At 41.3% G+C, this 20556-nt stretch overlaps 1 protein-coding gene and 1 long non-coding RNA gene across 2 annotated transcripts in view; one reads left to right on the forward strand and one right to left on the reverse strand.

The window, feature by feature from the left end:
* LOC111669468 (uncharacterized) overlaps positions 1-3883 on the forward strand; it is a 14009-nt gene extending 10126 nt beyond the window's left edge. The window contains exon 3 of the long non-coding RNA XR_015438429.1: positions 1690-3883. This is a non-coding gene — a long non-coding RNA (uncharacterized LOC111669468). The remainder of the gene's footprint in view (positions 1-1689) is intronic.
* A 1842-nt stretch (positions 3884-5725) lies between these two features.
* ctu2 (cytosolic thiouridylase subunit 2 homolog (S. pombe)) lies at positions 5726-17838 on the reverse strand. The gene is made up of 16 exons (XM_023425940.2): positions 17647-17838; positions 16963-17037; positions 15365-15443; positions 15164-15223; positions 13899-13959; positions 13669-13778; positions 12618-12859; positions 11668-11803; positions 11410-11541; positions 10584-10675; positions 10264-10361; positions 8756-8854; positions 8371-8479; positions 7515-7581; positions 7230-7288; positions 5726-6089 (listed from the first exon to the last, which is right to left on the reverse strand). The coding sequence occupies exons 1-16, from the start codon at positions 17700-17702 to the stop codon at positions 6029-6031; spliced, it is 1536 nt and encodes a 511-aa protein (XP_023281708.1). The 5' UTR covers positions 17703-17838; the 3' UTR covers positions 5726-6028.
* Positions 17839-20556: the final 2718 nt, after the last annotated feature.

Below are 20556 nucleotides of genomic sequence, written 5' to 3' on the forward strand. Positions count from 1 at the left end.
TGTGACCACAACAGCAGTAATCAGGTGACGGTTCCCTGTGTTAGTCAGTATCTGCTGCTGCTTAGATAAACTGTTGAAGCGCTGTGCTACTAGAAAGTCAGAGAACTGCCACAGACAAGAGACAAAGACATGGAAAACTCTTTCAAGGTCACTGGTTAAAAAATAAAATAACAATGAAACCTACTTCCTGACTTTAAGTATCATTTTCATAGATTTTTTACTTAAGACTGTATCACCTGGCGCTGCATGGTGGCGCAGTGGTTAGCACTGTCGCCTCACAGCAAGAAGGTTCCGGGTTCGAGTCCCGGCTCGGACACAGGATCTTTCTGTGTGGAGTTTGCTTCCTCCCACTGTCCAAAGACATGCAAATGGGGACTAGGCTAATTGGATACTCTAAATTGACCATAGGTGTGGCTGTGAGTGTGAATGGTTGTCTGTCTCTATGTGTTTGCCCTGCGATGGACTGGCGACCTGTCAGCCTGAAAAGATGCTGGGATAGGCTCCAGCCCCCCTGTGACCCTACTAGAGGATAAGCGGAAGAAAATGGATGGATGTATCACCTGACATTCCCATATGTCATCCTGAGAGATCCATTAGAGATGATGTTATTTAAGGGAGACCCTCACAAGTTACTTGACAGTTGTTGAGACAGGATGCAAACAGCTGAACAGCTGAGCCAAACTCCCACATCATGGATGTTCAATGAGAACTTTGTTATTTGCAGTGTCAAAGGCAATCTATAGGCAATATTGTATTGTATGTAATTCAATGGGGCCGACTCTGTCTGGGGTATAAGATACTGTAGGTTTGTTAAAATAAGGTCATTACTATCATTTGCACTAAAGATATCACATATGTCAAAGTGGATAAAGATTTCTGTAGATAGAAGGTGGTTTCCAAACACCTTCAACACCTTCCATTATAAAAACTTTGAAATTGTATTTTGTGACTAAATTCCAATTTTTCTGTGTCATCTTTTTCTGTTTAGATCGAGAGGCAAAGACACGGTAAGAGTTTCCTCTGCAGCCAAGTGTTGCAGTAAGAAGCTTTATCTCAGAGCTCAGCTTTTCTTTTATCTAACGACTTCAATAAAACATACATTGTCTGCCACGGTCTAAAAATGTAATAGGATTGTTGAGAAATGCAAATCATGAAGTTGAACGGATTATATTTCTGTGGATTTGATGGTAAAGGAAGGTAAAAAGTGCTGTTTCTTTTCCTTTTGATATTTCAAATGATGGATTAGTTAGACTTAATATACACTGTTGGCCACTTCAGATACTTTGCATCAATCACAAATTATACTTGTCAGTTTGTGTTGATCATGACATTCATCTTCATGTGTCCTCTCAGACTCTGCTTTCTAAAATAGAAAGCATTGTTGCAGATCTAATGAAATGTGAGGCTTCGCCAGTTGTCGTTGCAGTTTCCCTCGTTGTGACAGCAGTAGTTCTCTGTTTCGTCGGCAGTCTTTTTACCCGAGGTACTGCATTTTTCTGATCATTTCTCTAACGTATTACTGATAAACATACTTAAATATTTGCTGATCAGGGAAATCATTTTATTTTTCAGAGAGGGGGGCGACTCCAGAGGTGAAAATTGTGCTGCCGAGCTATTCAGGAGAAGGGAAGAGCACAGCAGAAACGGATAAGATGCTGAAGCAAGTTATTGAAGAACTAAAAAAGGAAGTGGAAAGAAGGGTTCGATCAGAAATTCAAGCAAAGAAAGATACAAGCGAAGCTACAGAAGTGGAAAGAAGGGTTCTATCAGAAATCCAAGCAAAGAAAGATACAAGCGAAGCTACAGAAGTGGAAAGAAGGGTTCGATCAGAAATCCAAGCAAAGAAAGATACAAGAAAAGCTACAAAAGGTTGTGTTGTGTCTATAGTCAGGTTATTTATGATATGGCCAACGATTCTTTTTCTTTTTCTTTCTGGTTGCAATTATTTGATATTTAATAGATAGTTGAGGACATTCCACCATTTACAGACATATAGCCCTGTTATTACAGAGAGAGTAAGAGAGAAATCAGCAGTAAATAATCAGTATGGCTAAGAGCCCTTCCTTTCTCAACATCCTTTTTCTTTTTTTTTTTAAACAACATGTATTCAGTAGAATTCCCCATAACTATTTTAAAATCCTAAAAAGGGATGTATTTTAACCCATGTGTGCATTAATGTTTTGGGAGACAATCCAGTAAGTTATCTACATTTAAGTTATTAATGTTCAATTTATTTGTTAACTCCAAAAATGTGAAAACCCATTTTGACAATAACTTAGAAGATATATTAATTTGTAGGCGAAGTGAAAATCACATTCTTTACATTGTGTATACTTCATTAACTATCTCTGTCCATTCCTCTCTTGTGGGAGAGTCAGGAAGCAACCAATGCCAAGTAATAGTTTTTTTTAACCAGCTGATGTAAGTACACCAAACAAGTATTCATTGAAGTGGGCTGAATGAAATTTCATGCATTTCTGTCTAGAAATGTCTTATTACTGGATGTTCCCAAATGATATGGCAGTGATTGGCGTCCTGGCTCCCACATAGTCTCCAGCACTTGGGATCCTCTCCTGTTCAGTGTGCTTTCTGCTTTGGGGTAAAAAAACCAAACATTTTTTTAGACACTTTCATCTAAATTCTCTCCATGTGTGTGATAATAAATAAACAATAATAATTAGATTAGTCCACTTCCTTTGGCTGAGGTGTTGTATAGCCTGGTGGAAGTGGGAACAAAGGATCTTCTGAACCTCTCTGTTCTGCAGCGCAGTGAGATGAGACGTTTGCTGCAGCTGTAGCTGCTTCTCTGTCCTGCCAGAATGTTGTGGAGAGGAGGGTTGGTATTGTCCAAGATGGCCTCCATCTTACATTGCATGCGTCTCTCCCCAACAGTCCTGAGTGAGTCCAGACTCCTGCCAAGCACAGACCCAGACTACACTGTCCACCTCTGACTGATAAAACGTGCAGCATTTCACTGCAGACGTCAAAGGACCTGAGCTTCCTGAGGAAAACGTTTTGGGCTTTTTTCCTTGCCAAATGAACCTACAACTAATTTTGTTGGGTTAATTGTTTTTGTGGTTCTTGGTTCTTGGTTCTCTTATGGATCCTATATCCTTGGCTTTGCACAAACCAGATAATTTTCTCTCACTATAGTGCCCCACTGGTTCTATTTCGGATATATATCGGATCCAGAGGTGATATTGCGTGTGTTGGTGATGATGCCTAAACCAAGTGTTTTAATGTTCAGTGTTGATCATTTGTATTTGTATCAAAAGGAGGGAATTGCAGTAGAAAATTTTAGTGTGATTGTTCTGTGTGACCAGTGGGCCCCAGCTCACATGTTGGGAACCACTGACCTACGTTAAATATACATTTAAAACAGGAATAACAGGTGGATTATTTATTTGATAAAAATCTTAACTTTCCACTGACACCATGTTTATGTGGTGTCATGACCTGGCTCAAAGGACGGACAAAATGTGGAGACCACACATGACTCTTTAAAGTAATGTGACAGCCCTCTCCACCTGTGTACCTGTTGCTTCCTGTGTGTGGCTGCTTCCTTTACAGGTACTCGAGGTGGGTGTGGCAAAGGGTTGTCAGTACCTGGGCTCATCAGCAGTCCTGGCACACCTGGGCCCTGTGTGCTACAGCCACGTTGGAGATCAGTTCTGGTTCTCTCTCCTCCTTGAGGCTCCTGTTTGCTTTGGTTGGCATTTGGTTTGTGTTGTTTCTGTTGCTGCACCATACATTGCATTCACACACTTCTTCACTCGAACACTCACTGACACTGCTGATCTTAGATTACACAAGTTTAGGTTCTTCTTCTAGATTTATTGTGTGTGTTTTTTTTTTTTTTTAAATAAAACATTTGTTAATTGCCTTGTCTGTGTGCATCTCCCTCTTTTGTCATGGCCATGCAGCCCGGTTTGTGACAGTAAAATTACATTTAAGAAAACTAAATGGAGTATGTCAGTTCATCAGTTATGTGTATAGTGTGAATGAGTGAACATGTATGAGTGAAGTGAACCAAACCAACTAACCTATGGGAACAGAAGGACTGTCGGCTCAGGCACCTATGTTTATAGGCGAGCACTCACCAGGTGTCAGCCATCACTCCCAATGAGCCACTCCCCAGATCCCAACAACCAGGTAATTGGTCTGGAGGCCCAGAGGCCGTCACAGTGGTGATACCTTGGCTGCGATCGAAAGGTCAAAATAATTTTTCTAACCACTTCTGCTCAACCTCCAGGGAAAATGTCATGAAGTCAAGGAAAGATGTGAAGGACAGTTCATAAGGACTTAGGAAAACAATCTGACTGCACTTACACTAGGATTTTTAAATCTAATTCCATTTGTAACACATGGACGATAAATCCTCCTTTACTAACCACAGACATAAAACAAACAGGATTGACATGTTGTTATAAGAAAATATGAAAAATATACAAATAGAGAAAGTTGAGCCATTAAAATAATTAAATAAAAATAAGGAACGGAGCAAGAGGCCAGAATAAATTATATTCATGCATGAGTTTATAGATTCCTGTCATTCCTATACTCTTAAGACAATAAAATTCATTTTTAGGTGTTTACACAATGGGAGGAGATTTAGTGAAACAACATTTATATATAGACTGTAGTATTTTGTTATGATGATATTGTTAACTATAAATTAAATCTGCTTGTTCCTCATGACGACTCCTGACTGGATTTAAATCTATATTTATGGATTTGAGTTTCAGTGGATCAGACAAGGATTTCCATCAGTTCTGGATCGAGTCACAAACATAAAACAGCAGCTCTGTTGTTTCTACATTTATGTGGGTCTGCCAAGGTGAAACTACAATGGTGTGTCACTTTAAATGTTGCTGCAGCAAGGAATTGTGGGACGGCATTTCTCCTTTCCTTTCCTAAAGGAAGGTCCAGTGTTTCCTCTGCTAAAGGAGATAAGATAGGAAGCACTGAAGCTCCTTTCCTCCTCATGTAGAGAAGTGGAGCAGCTGTGATCATGGTGCTGCTCAGAGACTTCAGCTCATTTCACTCAGTTTCAACCTTCATAAGAAAAAAGACTTTTCGACCACAGCCCATGTTTAAGTGAAGCACTGACTGTAGCTTCCTGAGAAGTACTGGGTCACAGGTCACATGACAGACAGCAGCAACAGCTGTGCAGCTAAACACAGCTTTAAACAAGAACAAACTGGTGGAATCCAGAACGTTAATCTGACATTTTTTAAGAAGGTGAACTCTGACAGCAGCTTCAGCACATACACTAGCCACGATGTGTTTTCTTATTTTTCTTTTGAGGCATGCAGCATCACTGTAGAAAATGAGCTCAGTGTTAAGCTAATGCTAATTGATTGTAATGAGTTAACAGCACAGATTACCAGCACAACATTTGAATGGCTTGAAAGCAGCTTTAAATAAAAACTTTATTTCTAGAAGAAATTACAAATACAAAATCTCAGCGTCAAACTGATCTGTGATCTGGTTCTGTTCCAGTTCTCCATTCTTCAAACGTCAGGTTTTCACCAGCCTCTGAACTCAATCCACATGACAGGATAATAATGAACGTATGAAAAAAAACTTTAGATGGAAAAAACAAATACTTTAATATCACTTTGTAACATGATCCTGCTCTTCATTTTGTGATTGTTGTTACAAAAGAAATAAAACAGTTGTTGCCATGGTAACTTTCTAGAGTTGTAAACTCCTGTCTGTAGTATTATAAGCCTGTGGGCTGTGTTTCAGTGTCTGATAAATCTCCAAACTCATGGATGTTTCTCAAACTGGACTTACAACCCCCCCCCCCCCCCCCCCCCCCAACACAGCCCCCTGTTGCTTAGCCATGTGCTGTATGAGCGACCACCTCTCACATGGGGCTTCTTTTGTAAAACTCAGTATATTTGGGAAGTATTTCTATTTTAAAGTTGTCCACTGGCTGCACGTTGGAATGAGCAGAGTGGTGATGTACGTTTTTCAGAGCGGACAGCTGGAGGTGAACATTTAGCTTCAGAGGCTCCTCCCTCTAACTGCCTTCATCACCATCATCCAGCAGGAACTCACTGATCTCCTCTCTCATCTGAGACCTGCACAACACAACACAACACAACACAACACAACACAACACAACACAACACAACACAACACAACACAACACATCTTAGATCATTACATCTCATTGTGAAGCATTTGAGTTTCTGCTCATGTTTTTTTCGGCTGGACCGCAACAGCAGGTCTAAAGACTGGGACTGATCAAGTTACACCATTGGTCGCTCAGCCAGGGATTGGAGTTTCCTCATTGGTCGTTATTATTTAGAAATGAATTGATGTGAACAAGCAGTGTTGCCAACTTTGTGCCTAGATGAACTGACTTTTCAGTGACTTGTTCTCAAAAACTCCCCTAGTGACAAATCTAGGGACTTTTTGTACAAACCTTGATTACTGTCCATAGAAGAAAGTCATGTGTGAGACGCAAAATAAGAAAGATAATTCTGATGCTTCTACCTTTCTCTCTAAGTGATGATCTAGCATGTAAATAAAACTGAAATCACAGCTCAGTCTGTCTTTCACTGACATGTATGGCTAAGTCGTGGTTAAAGAATCAGGATTTTAGCAGCAGCTTGAAGTGACTGCTGGTTAACATGTAGTCTTAATGGACCACGTTTTAGTCACTGTTTCAAACGTGTTCCATTGTCATGACAACAGAAACAAACAAAAAAAAAAGGTAAATGAGAACAGCTTTATTGTGAATTCAGCTGTATTAAAATACTGTATGTGAGCAGAGAAGCAAACAGGTAAAGAGCTGAAACCAGCTGACACTAGGTAGAATGCTTATATGACGTGACGTACAGATAGAGCTGGGTCTTGTTAAAAATCTTCGAAATCAGCATTGATACAGATGCCTTGACTTTGATAACGAATGAAACTTTTATCAATATCAATTTGATCAAATCTAATTACAATAGTACAATACAATACTCTGATTATTAAAGTGCTGTGATGGTGGAGGAACAGAAAACAATAAGAAAAAAAAAAAATGTTATAATGTTGATATGGTCGGTTTGTTTGGCCGACAGTATCTTGGTATTCATACTGGGCTGACATGAAAATGACATTAAAAGAGCAGAAAAGCACTATTTATGCTTGGTGTGAACGGGATATGATTACATGTACATACACTCTAGAATGAAAATTGGTCTTTTAAATGAACCAAATATCCTCCTCACCTCCTCTGCCTCCTCTGAGCCTCTGACAGGATGTACTGAGGGAGACGCTCCAGTGACGACTAGAAGAAAAACACAAAGGAGCTGAGAGAGGTCTGTATGTTCTTACTGCACAGCTTCTTTTAAAAAAAAAAAAAAAATAATATGTGAAAACACTCTGTATGAGACCAAACTAGTTGTCTCCAGTTCAACAATCATGATGAACAAACACAATGTTTAGATTGCAGTTGGAAATCATGACACACATTCAGGATGTTCCTGTGCACCTGTGCAGGTGTTTCCACTCACCATGTCTTTGATGGTCAGCTGACAGCTGTAACACAACAGGCTCTTCAGATCGGTTCTCTCTGGTTCCCTGGAACAGAACAACAGCACAGAGTCTGAAGATAACGACATTGGTCTGACATGAGGCAGATGGGGAGGATTTATCTGGGTCAATAAACCGGGGCAAGTTCGCTTGTTATTGCTACAACACTGTGTTTGCAGTAAAACTCCAAAGATACAATAATGTCTTAATTGAAACTCAATCTGCCCAAACCATATCTGGCTTTAGAAAGAAGGTAAAAACTGCCTCCTCTCCTCTGCCTTCACTGAATCTTTTTATCTTACGCTTTGATGACTATTTTATAATCTGTGCTTTAATACCGTTTTAATGCAGTTTTCTTTTATGCTTTTTACATCTAGTTTTCTACTTCTGTTATTTCTCTTAAGATGCTTCTTTTATTTCTGTGAAGCACACTGGATGACCTCTGTGTATGATCATGTGCTATACAAACAAACTTGCCAATGAACATTGATGTAAAATGAGATGGAATAATAATAAAATGATAACATAGAAATAATAATCAACTGTCTTGGTCTGAATCAGTTGTGTTCGAGGTTCAGAAACAGCAACTTTCCACAAGGCCTTCACAGAAAAAATAAAGCCCGGCGGTTCTGACACTCAGTGACGTCTGCAGTCTCACTTCATAAATGAGGTAATTATTTGACACAGGTCAGCTGAGAGCCTGAGTCCTGTTTAGAGCCACAAGTTTAGGATTAGCTTGTTTACAACATTTTTCCTGTTACGCCTCCTGTGTGAGTCCCTCATTACTACAGATCAATCACTGCCCAAATTAAGAGACACAAATCCCTGAACACTCACTTGGCAGAAGAACAGCAGCCTCCACCACCTCTCTCTGCTCTCCCACAATCCTCTCCTCCGGAGGAACAGCACTGTCCAGAGGGAGCAGTTGATTCTTGCTCCACTGGAGCTTAAATGGAAAAAGAGGAAACAGATTGTACTAACAGCTGAGTGTAGAAACGTCCCCCTGCAGGATTCAGAAGACCACATCATGTGAGCCCAGCTGCAGAGGGTTTCTACCCAGTGCCGAATACCAACGTTAAAGCTGTGCCACTATTAACTATATGATTCAAATGAAGAAACATAAAAGACACTGTAATGCTAATAATCTGTATTCTGTTCTCTACTGAACGTTCTGGCTCCAGAAACACAGAAGGCATGACTGGAGGTGAAAGGTGCACTGTACCTGGGTTTGGTCTTAGGGTCTCAGTCCCTGTGGCTCCTGAAGGTTTATTCTGGGAGAGCTGCTCTGAGGTCAGTGTGGCCTGAAAGGCAGAAGCGTTCTCTGAAAGAAGAGAGGGAGACAAAGGAAGAGGGGAGGAAAGACGGAGGAAAAATTCGTGAAGGACTTCGTGGGGTTAATGCTTCTATCTGCTCCAGCCAACCAGGTGCTCAGTGCGGAGGGCGTCTTCAGCTTGTTATGCATATCACCGTTTCCATGGAGACGTGTGCAGTGGTTTGTATTAGTTTTATTTTTCTGTATTGAGAATCTGTGACAGTCCTCTCTCTGCACACCGGTGATCCACATCTGTCTACACCTCAGTCTGTTGGCCACATCAGTCGAAGGCTCACGCATGTTTTCTATATGTTCAGTGACCAGTGAGGTCATGACCTTTTGGAAAGCTTTGCAAAGTGAAAATCTTGCTGCGAGGTTGAGCGAGTGCTCTATAGGAGGTCCGATACTAATTCATTACCGTCCGTGATAACATGGCATATGGGAAATTGATCTTATGTTTACTGTACGTGAGTGGAGGCTGTCCACATGAAGAGGGCTGACAGCTCATTCTCATGACACTGAAAAAGATTATCTGAAGGTTGAACAAAAGTTACAGGCGTGTGTTCTTGTACTACAGCCATCATAACAGAGGAAAAACCAACCATTCGATTTTGAAGGCAGCTGGACTGAACTTACCTCTCAACACACATCAACATCAACACACGCTGTTCACACAGTCAACACACGTCTTTACTGTTTTTTTGAGGTGTTTTCTTTGCAGGGAATTACCGATCCCCTGTGAAACAAGTTCTCCTCTGACACTATTTTGCAGCGGCACTGTCGCTGCATCCTGAGCTCAGCGCCTCCTAAGACGACTTGTGATTGGTTTAAAGAAATGCAAACAAGCCAGGTCGTTTTGGCCAGCTATTTTTTTCTATAGCCAGACCAATATCCGGCCCTGACACAGAGCTGTGGAGATGGGTCTGACTATGCGGGACTCACCCTCACGACTCGCACAAGGACTCACAAGGACGGAAATCTTAAAGTTGGTGCATTAGACAACATTTATGTGGAATTTCAGTGGAATCTGTGGTCCAGTTTTACTCACGTCAGCTGTGAAAAGTGTGCTAACTATCTCTATCACAGTTTAGCTTGACAGTCTGTCTACTGCACAAACACATGCACTTGCAGCTAAAGTGTGAACAGTGAAACAGGGCTGACATCTGAACACAGGAGTGAACATTACATACCGCACCTTGCAAGGTAATGTTTTTAGCTTCTTTTAGAGCAATGGTATTTTGTGTATTTTAATGTTTTATTTATATGATGGTTTTATCATTAGTGTTAAAAGGCCTCCTGCCTGTCCTGACCCATGAGCTCACCAAGTGCAGCTCTTAACAATGCTTATTAGAATAAAGTTACCACAACTAGTTGTTACAGCAGTCATCGAGAGAGCAGCTGTTCCACACAACACTCACCAACAGCAGTGTCCAGCGCACACATACAGAGCAGACACCTGTCAGCCTGGTCAGCTGTGGAGGACTTCCTACACGCTGTCTGCAGCTTCTCGCTGGTCCTGCAGGACACACAGCAGGTTTGTGATGAGCGTACGGTTCCAAAATGCTTCCCCAGCTGGTTACTTACTAATGGTCGGACAAAGCAGGCAGTGGTTCATCTACCGTTTCCAAAACGCCCAGTTTCCGTTATCAAGCCATCATGAAAATGTCGAACCTTATGCTGAGTACTTCCTGTAGAATACACGCCTGTGCAGATGATGTGTGTGTGGTTTCTCACTGACCTGTAGATGGTGCTGACAGTGGAGGGGAAGTCGGCCTGCAGTTTGGTGACAAAGCTCTCTGTCAGACGCTGGATACTGGCTTTGTCTGTTGTCTGTGGGACACACACAAACATGTCTGACACACATGTTGACAAGTTTATTGACTCACAGTAAACCTGCGCATTTTATGTTGGTGTGAATGGACCGATGCAGTAACAGGGACGTATATACAGTGGTTTCAGAAAGTAACTGGATCAGACCAGCCGGGACGCCTGGTAACATGTCGACTTTACCACCCTTGAATACTATGTAGTCATGGTTGCAATGATGACACACACACACACGGACTCACAAGGTCACAGCTGTAAAAATCAAAAAGCGAAATCTCCCATTTCCAAAAGTATTCAGACCCTTTGCTCCAAACTGTGCTCAGGTGATTCCTGTTTGCTGTAGTTTTTCATAACAAATACATCCCACTCACCAACATACAACACTGGTGTCTCGGGATTGGAGGGGGTTCAGTGATCGTACAGAAAGCTTATGGCTCCAACACATTAACTGGCATAACAAGTTCTCACTGAGATACTGCTTCTTTTTTAAATTTATGTTCTGGCCATTTTTGGCTTTATTATGACAGGGAGAGTGAGAGAGAGACAGGAACGTCAGGGAAGAGAGAGAGAGGATGCCATACAGCAAAGGGCCTCAGTCGCACTGGAAGCCAGGCTGCTGTGGTGAGGTAAATGGTATGTGCTCTACCAGGTGAACCACAGCGCTGCGCCAGGCAATGTTTTTTGTTTGTTTTCTGTCTGGTACTGTTACTGTTACATGTACTGCCAGCTGATCTTACCTTAGTGTCCCCGCCTGGTATAAAAACAGAGGGAACGCGGAACATGTGGTTGTAGTACGCGATTTCTTTGGCTGAGTAGTCCCTCATTGGTCTCACTAATATGATGTCACCATACCTGGAGTCAGAGAAACCCTGTTGAAACACACACACACACACACACTGCAGTAAATGCAATTGTTGAGCCTCTCCAATTGTCTGTCATCTATGCACGCACGCACGCACGCACACACACACAATCACACACACACGCACACACACCGTGTCCTGAGCCAGCTGTGCTCCTCTGCCCAGTGAGATACTGGTGAGCAGTTTCACAGCCACTCTGGTGCAGTTGTCTCCCAGCATCAGTTTGCTGTATCCCTCAGTGCGAGCTGTGTGCACCAGCAGATGATGCCTGTGAAGAGAACACACAGTGGGGTCAGATTGGACTGAGAGAGAGCAAATCTTAAAATACTCTACTCTAGTTTCTCAACATGAGTTTGAACAGAATAATTCTAACAGGTGAGGAGAATAGCAAATATATACTAAATTTTCTCTGCACCTCTACCACCATTCTCTCTTGGCCTCTTTTGTATCCGACCATGTGGTATGATTGCAGGAGAGAAGAAAATAATGCTCCCATGAAAAACTACAATCACCTCCTGGTGGTTGTCTTCCTCCTCCACTCGGACTAGTTTCAGGTCACATCCCTGTTTATCCAGAGTCATATGATATGAACCATTTGTGTGAAATCTTTGTCATAATGCTGTGTGAAGAAATTCCCTCAAGGCGTTAACTGAGACATCGTGTTCACAAGGCCAAAATCGTGTTTTATGAGGTTACCACAACCTTTACCTTTGACCTTTGAACACCAAAATCTAATCACTTCATCCTTGAGTCCTGGTGAAGGTTTGTGCCAAATTTGAAAAAGCTCCGTCAAGACGTTACTTTGACATCGTGTGCACGGGAATGGGATGGGCGGACAACATGAACACAACATGCCTCTGGCTCTGACTGTCATTCACACACCACTTGGATAATGGTCACTAGTGCTGCCAAAAGTACAGTAAGTCCAAAGTGTTTCCTCTTTCATTATACATGACAAAACAATGGAGGACAGAGTGGTGTGTTATCCTAGAGCAACATCTCTGGTTAAACTTGAAACTAAATACAGAAGCAGCATCAAGACGTCCTGTAAGGATCTGAGCCAGGAGCTCCCTCTGTCTGACCTTAGTGTGTTCAGCAGGTCCTGTCTGGCCGTCAGTGTCTGAGCTGAGCCGACCAGCTGCTGCAGGAGCTGTGTGTGGGACTCCTGAACCTCCGGCACCGACGTTTGCTCATGGTCCTGTGGAGTCGAACAGCTGCTGCTGTCGCTCTGAATGAAGTGATCCACCGCTGCTTTGTAGGCGCTGGCCGGCTGCTCCGAGGCAGCTGGAGCCGTCACCACAACTGAACTGGGAAGATCCAGAACCTGAGAGGACGTCGGAGGAGACATTAAAGAAACAGTTGGATCTGAGGAAAGAAAAATCTCTTTCTTTGTGCTGATGTCATCTTTTTGTTATTGTGACAGCATCAGATTGTCCATGTGACTTTTATGTATTTAGGTCACAAAGTTCATGTCACAGGAAAAGTAATAAAACATTTCCTCAATTTCATATTTTACCTTAAAGACCTTAAAATAGGAATTGTAAAAAGAATTTATAAATGAACAATTAATCAATCAATAATTTTTTAATTTCCATTTCCTTTTTCCAGTTAGCTAATCCATTAGCTTAGTCATTTAGCTTCTCCTGTTAGCCTTTCTGTGACACTCTGGGCTTCAGTGCTGTAAAACCCACTGGTTAGCTCTCCAACCAATCAGAGAGCTGGTTACATCCCATGGCCAATTGGGATTGTTTAGCCTGGTTTTACCAGCACTGAAGCCCAGAGAGGAATAATAATTCATTTATAAATTCTTGAAAAGGGAATCTAGTTATTTATTCCCATTATTAAACTACCTTTTCAAGTAGTTTTTCAAATTCTATTATTTATTCATGAATTAACAAATGTATTTCTAAATAGTTTATTTAACGAGTTTTGTGCTGTTTTTGTAAATCAATTTTACATCTTATCAAGTATCTATTGATGCATCAATCTTTCATTTATAAATTCATGTTACAATTCTTATTTTAAAGCCTATTAAAATATGAAATTTATAAAAATGCTTTATTACTTTTCCTGTGACACCCCTGCTCCTCCATGAGGAAGGGGCTTTGGACTGTGAATTGACTGAGCAGTCACCTGTTCCAGAGGCACCATGTGGAAGGGGAAACCAGTAGCTTTGAACACAGCCTGCAGCTCAGCCACCGTCCTCCGTCTTTCCTCCACAGACTGACCTACAGCTCCACCCTCTGGGAACAGTAACACACAAAGTCGGTGTAAAATGTTTAGGCCACAATTGATTCAGAGAGGACCAAAGTTATGAAACTGATAACACTCAGTTAAAGAGCAACACTCTTCATTTAATTTACCATCGATGTAAACGATGCCAGGTAAGAATCTCAGCTTCTTATGAGCATTCTGACTCAGACCCTGAGAGGAAGACAAAGGTTTTCAGTTTAATGAATGACAATAACTACAGGGTTATTAGAATCTAAATCAATGAGTAATAAACACCAGAATTTTAAGCTGCATTTCATCATCTATTAGATCATTTAATCATCATTTAGTGTTCATGAAACAGCATGGGTTTTAGTTGTTTGGTCCATTAGTGAAAATCATCCATGGAATGGACCAATCAATGGAAGCCTTTCAGGATTTTGGGGTGTGAGAATGAAAGGTCATGGGGTCATTATGTCAAAAAGGAGATTTATCCTCTGGGGACCAAATATATCAGCAAAATGTCTCCTCAGAAAAACACATGGCCAAAGGTTTGTGGAAGAGCAAGCATTCCAGCCCTGTGTGACAGCTGAAGATGAGGTTGTGACCCCATGGTCATCGATGTGCTGCTCCAACAGCCTCCACTCCTCTGGTTTCAGTCTCTCCAGCGGATATTGAGGGATTTGTTCCCATTCAGAGCATCAGACGCTCGTGATGAGGCCTGACTCACAGGTGCTGGATGGGTTGAGGTCAGGGATCTGCGAGGGGCCAGTCAAGTTCCTCCAAACCAAAACACAATTAAAGCTACTCTCTCAAATGTCACTGTGTGCTGGGGAAATAAGATTTTCTTAATTGGAACTGAAGAACCCAAACCAGGAAATGGGTTTCAATAAACTTTGCATGGGGTACAAATTTGTGGGCATCAGGTGAGACGCGTTATGTTAAATCTAGAAATGGAAAATGAGACATCTTGTGTACGAAATAAATAGATTTTGCAGCCTGAGATTGGAGAAATGGTTAGAGGTAACTGAAAAGAATAGGACTCATCCTCTGGTAACCAAGCGTATGGATAATAAAACAGATTTACCAAAGAGTGAGCCACAAGGAGAAAGTCAGGCCTGATTGAATCACTACAAAAATGTATTGTAATCTGTCTCTTTGCTCTGAAGCCAAGAGTTTGACCCACACACCAACAGGCTGACCTCAGCTTCACATTTGTGCTGATAGTCAAGTGGTCTGCTCTCACTCAGCTTTGGCATCATTCAACAAGAAGCCTGAGCAGTGAATGTACGCAGCACCAGACCATAACATCTACAGAGCCACACAGATTATTGGGGTTTCTATGATCTTCTCACCAAACAGAACAATCTATCAAATCACTGGGATTATTTCTTTGATAGTAAGGCAAACAGTAAACCTCTTGGACTTGACTGAGCATTGAAGAGGACGAAGAACCACCAGATACAGCCAGCAGCACCTGCAAGCAGAGAGGACGCTCACAGTTACAGAGCTGCTGCAAATATACACATCACACCTCTTCAGTTCTGTGTGTGTAACTCAGAAAATGAACTGCAGTGAAGTGAACTTCATCTCGTTGTGTCAGGAGAGAACTGTTTACCTTCTCTCCAGGGAAGATGATCCTGTTTTTGCCCAGCATGGCTCTGAACTTGTGGATGAAGTATTCCTTGAAACAGCCCCTGACACAGACGGAGGAATGATGGGAGCAAAGTCAGGGAAACGCTTCTCGAAGCATGTAAAATGATCTCCTCCAGCCACGCACCCCGGCTCTGACAACACAGCCGGAGACGACAAAAACAATCCTCCCACACACTGTGAACACTGTTGTTACTACATCAGATGTGGAGCAGGTTGAATACCTGCACAAGCCAAGACTAAAAGTTACATTTAGACTGTAAATTCTCCAATAGTGCCGGTTATTTACATCAACGGCAGAGAAACAGGCTTTTATTTTTAATTATATTTCCTGTCTGTTTTCTGATCTGTTCCTGTTTAGAATTACAGTTGTTTCTCCTCTCTTACACTAACACTGTTATTTCCAGTTACCTCCACTTTATAAGCAACTGTTGGTGCAACTTAAACCTTTCTGCACAGATGTTTCTTCACACTAAAAGCCTTCCAGCTGTTCAACGAGCATACTTTTTCTCTTTGCCAGTAGATGGTGAAACATTTGCAGGAATAGTTGAGTTTAATTAGCAGACACTCAGCAGCTGATATACATGTAAACTAGGGCTGCACAATTAGTTGAGATATAATCGAAATCGCAACATGGTCAAGTGCAATATCCAAATCACAGGAGCTGCTATTGTTGTGATGAAGGTAAAATGTGTCACATTGTTGTACATTGTTAGCACCGTTAGCGCTGTGGTGCTACAGAGACGCCATGGACTACAAATCATATTCTCCAGACGTAAAGGAACATGTTTGTTTAGTACAAGACCAACAAAAATCACATCGCCATCATTTTAAATTTTTTCTGTGAAAATTAAATGCAACAATGACCATTCCAACTGAAATCACAATATCTGCCAAAATAATCCCAATATGATTTTTTTTTTTGCAAATCATGCAGCCCTAATGTAAACGTACAGGCAACTGGCAATAATTAGTGAATGAGAACAATACTAGTTTTAAAAAGAGAAGCTGTTTTCAGCAGAGTGGTGAGTGGGACATGCTGTTGTACTGATGGAATTGGTGCTGTGTAAAATGGACATCATGCGGAATCCCTCCAGCTTGAGATAATGCTTTAAATGACCAGGCTTTTATTCGAGAACCGACAGACAGGCAGAGCGCATGTGAAGCAGGATTTCAAATAAACTGACAGAACTACATGTGTTCGACAAAGAGTGATCAACCGTCTTTTATAAATAGAATTTATTTGTTCAGCCAAATCATATCTTTAATCATTATGCTTTTCTTTACCTACAAATCCTGAAAATGACGCTTTAGTAAGACAACAACATTTTTTTTTGCATCATTTTTCACCAGGATTGTCTCAACATACTGCAAACAAATCCTAATGCCATCAGGACAATTAGAAAGGTGCATCAAAGGTAATCTACACAAATCTTGAAACTCAATTTTGGGCATGTTTACGGTCAGCTAAAACATCAGATTTACTCTCCGTCTGTGGAATAACACGACCTGACAGTTGTACTGCAGATGGCAGTAAACATTGCTGAGTGCTGCATGTCTTACCTGCAGTATGTGTCTCCTGCTCTGATGACCACAGCTGCACTTGCCTCTTTGCATTTGACACATTTCTTGGACACACTGATGAATGGAGGAAGAACAGATGTGTTAAAAACCCCATGCATTCATATTTTTGTGCTGACATTTACACTGTGCAGATAGAAAGCCACAGTGGCTCCACAACAAGTGATGGAGAGGAAACATTTCATCTGATGGTTTAAAATGTATTTGCATTTAATTTTACATATCTTTCTTTTTAGTCAGAGGCATATTGTCTTTGTTCTTGATTATATTAGATTTAGATTAGATTAACTTTATTAATCCCACAACTGGGAAATTCATTACCACCATGCAGAGACCAACCAGTACCACTTTATAGATAGATAGATAGATAGATAGATAGACAGACAGATTATTTACCCCCTAGGGGAAATTCATGTAATATATATATGCATGTAAAATGCAGTAGTGAGAAACAAAGTTGGTGCCCCTGGGTGTCTGGGTTTGTGGGGCAGTTGCCCACTCTGACTGCTGGGTGATCGAGCAGTCATGACTGACTCCACAGATCCAGGGGCAACTCTGACCCCCTCCCACACACTGCTGATAACACATGTGGAGGGGAGATAGCCTATAGAATGAACAGCTGATCAGACCCGGCTCGGTGCGCGGTGTCGCGACATGACGACCTACCTGGGCACCTCCGCGCGCTCCAGTCCATCATGGTAGTCTTCATCCACTTGGCACATTGTGAAGATGGCGGCCGAGCTGAGACCGTGGCCCGCTGTTTGTAGTTTACCAGAAAGCGACTGTTATAAAAGTCAGTTATTTCACGTTGTTCACTTTTAGCCACGAACACTCACGTCACATGTAGGAGCGTGGCTCTGTTTGATGACGTAGAGGAGCTTTTTCTTCTTGGCGACGGAAAAATAGCGTAGTGATGCTTTACTACCACCAAGTGGTCGGATCGAAAACCATCTTACTCTTTATTTTATTTTACACAAATGGACTAAAAAGACAGCACATATAGGCTACAACAATTCAAAATTATAATTGGACACTGATTCATTACATGCACTAAAGAACAGTAAAGCAATAAAAACTGAAGAAACCTGTAAAGTCTTAAATATTTTCCTTTAATATCTTTGTTATGTTCCACGGTGCCCCTATGTATATAGCTTGGTTTAGTCCTTCTGAAATATTATTTTAATAATTTTTTTCATACTATTTTTGGGTCATCATCCTTATTTATATGTTGCATTTAATTTAAGCCATAATTTTATTGCATTTATTTTATTTGTATGTAATCAATAATCGATTGATCAGAGCTGCTGTTCAGGTCAGTGCTTAAGACTAAATATGACTCTTCACAGTTATCAATACCGTGACTGTGGCTTCACCTTTTCCTCTTTGACCTTTGACCTAGTCTCTCTCTGGGCAGCAGTTCGGTTCAGGCTGTCTTCAAAGTTGAAAATCATTTCTTCATATTAATTCACGTGTACTGTCATAGAACTACTGCTCATAAACAAATCTTAATGCGGTATCAGAGCTGGGATCCCTCTACCCGACAGACTTTATTTTCGGTGACACCAGATGAATGGGAAGATAGATGGTCCTCAATGTGAAAGTTGTTGTTATAATCAAACAACTGGAGAATTTATTAGTAGAAGTTTTCTGGTAGATGTATGGAGAAGTTTAAATCCAGGAGAAAAACAATGCTCCTGGTATAAACCTAATGGTTCCTGTAAAGCCAGAATTGATTACTGCTGATCGTTGTATAATAGAAATACAATTAGATTCTGTCTAGAAAATGTTAAAGTAAACATCTGCATCTGTGCATGGGTATTGAAATAAATAAATATGTAAGTAACTTTTTTATGCAAGTAATTTCTTTTTAATATGAGATGGATGCCCTTTTTTTCCCCACTTGAGCACCTGCCCCCCTTGTCTGTGCACAGCCCTGAGATGTTAGCTAATCCAGAAATGAACTCCTGAAAACTCACCACGGAGGAAACGATCTGGCTGACTGTCAGCTGTTCCTGCCGTTCGAGACTGTCGTGTCTGATGATGTCATCTGTAAAGCTGGTTGTTAACATTAGTTTGGTGTAGAAATCGCTCATATCTCTCTGTGTAGTCAGATGACTCATTCTTCGTGCTCTTACATTTACTGTAAGATTTAAACATACAAGAGTGATATGATGATATGATATTGAAGGAGACGGAGCTCAGCTCTGCTTGATAATGACAGAAACTTTAGATACAACAGCTGGAAGTCAAGCTAGCTTTCAGAGACAATCCCCTGCTGCTAATCTGTCTTTTAATGGACGCACTAATTTCATTCATCAAACATTTTAACAGCGGTGAAAACAGGATGAGACAGATCCGAGACTGTCGGAGAGTTTCAGAGGATCATTGCTGACGTGAGAAAGATGCAGGAGAGAACAGACGCAGAGAAAAGGAGGAGCTGTTACTGGAGGAGTGGGACTAGGAGCAGCACTCGGACTTGGGATACTTGGGACCTGGAATCCAGTAGGAGGAGCAGTAGCAACTGGAGCTGGTGTTGTTGTTGATGTTACTGCAAATATATCAAAAAAGGTGACAGAAGATGGAAGTGCAAAGAGAATAGAAGAGCTAGGGAAAGAATTCATGAGGATTGTAGAACCAACGAAGAAGAACCTGGAAGAAATACACACGACGTGTAACGTGTTGGAGGAAAAATCAGCTGAAGCTCATGATTGAAAAACTTTGACAGAGATAATGGAGTTTGACATGATTTTGAGACGAGTGTTCGAACTGAGGGAAATGAGTAAAGGAGTTTTGGAGGTACTTGTAACTGTCTGTTGAATCTCATTGTGGCCGTCTTCAGAATCACTGCGACCCCTGAGCAGGATGAAAAGCCTCCATCATCCAGCCGGCTGATCTGTGTCAGAAGGTCACTGATGAGTTTAAAAAGACGAAGGAGACACTCAGAGACTTCACGGAGACAGTAAATCTAGGAAGTCAAACAGTTTCTTCATGTCGCAGTATCTTTAAACTTCTGTTTGTGACTGTCAGAGTTTGGGGGAAGCTTGGATCATACTCGGATATCTGAGTGAAGGTTCAACCTGAAGCTGGACTGTGACTGAACATGAAGAAGAAACAAGTTGAAATCTTTAAGTGAAGCAGATTTCAGCAGCAGGATAAATGTTGTTCATGATGTTAAATTTCTGTTGCTTGTCAGGACGTTTGCAGGTTGTCAAGTTTTCTCCTCTATTAAAATAATATGTGAGTTGGTTAACAACAAACCAATTCACATTAATTGATGACATTGATAAATATTAATTATCAATTACTTAATTTTATTCCAACTGGTGTGCGACACCTTTCTTTTTGTAAATACATCATCTACTGTTTCCTTGTCTGTTAATAAATGGTGATAACGCGGTTCGGTACTTTTGGCCCGTGTGGTTTACTGTACTCCTCTGAAGTGGGCTCTGGGATTGTAGTTCTGAAGACATATACAGTACAGAGCTCAACTCAATACTGGTACTACAACCTCCATAAAGCACAGGTCGTGGAGGGCTTTTGTTGTAGCCTCTTGTGTTGTTCGTGAGTGTCCACTGG

This window comes from Seriola lalandi, unplaced genomic scaffold (assembly GCF_002814215.2).
Source record: "Seriola lalandi dorsalis isolate HSWRI2012SDOR001 ecotype SW California unplaced genomic scaffold, Sedor1 jcf7180002054795, whole genome shotgun sequence".
NCBI lineage: Eukaryota > Metazoa > Chordata > Actinopteri > Carangiformes > Carangidae > Seriola > Seriola lalandi.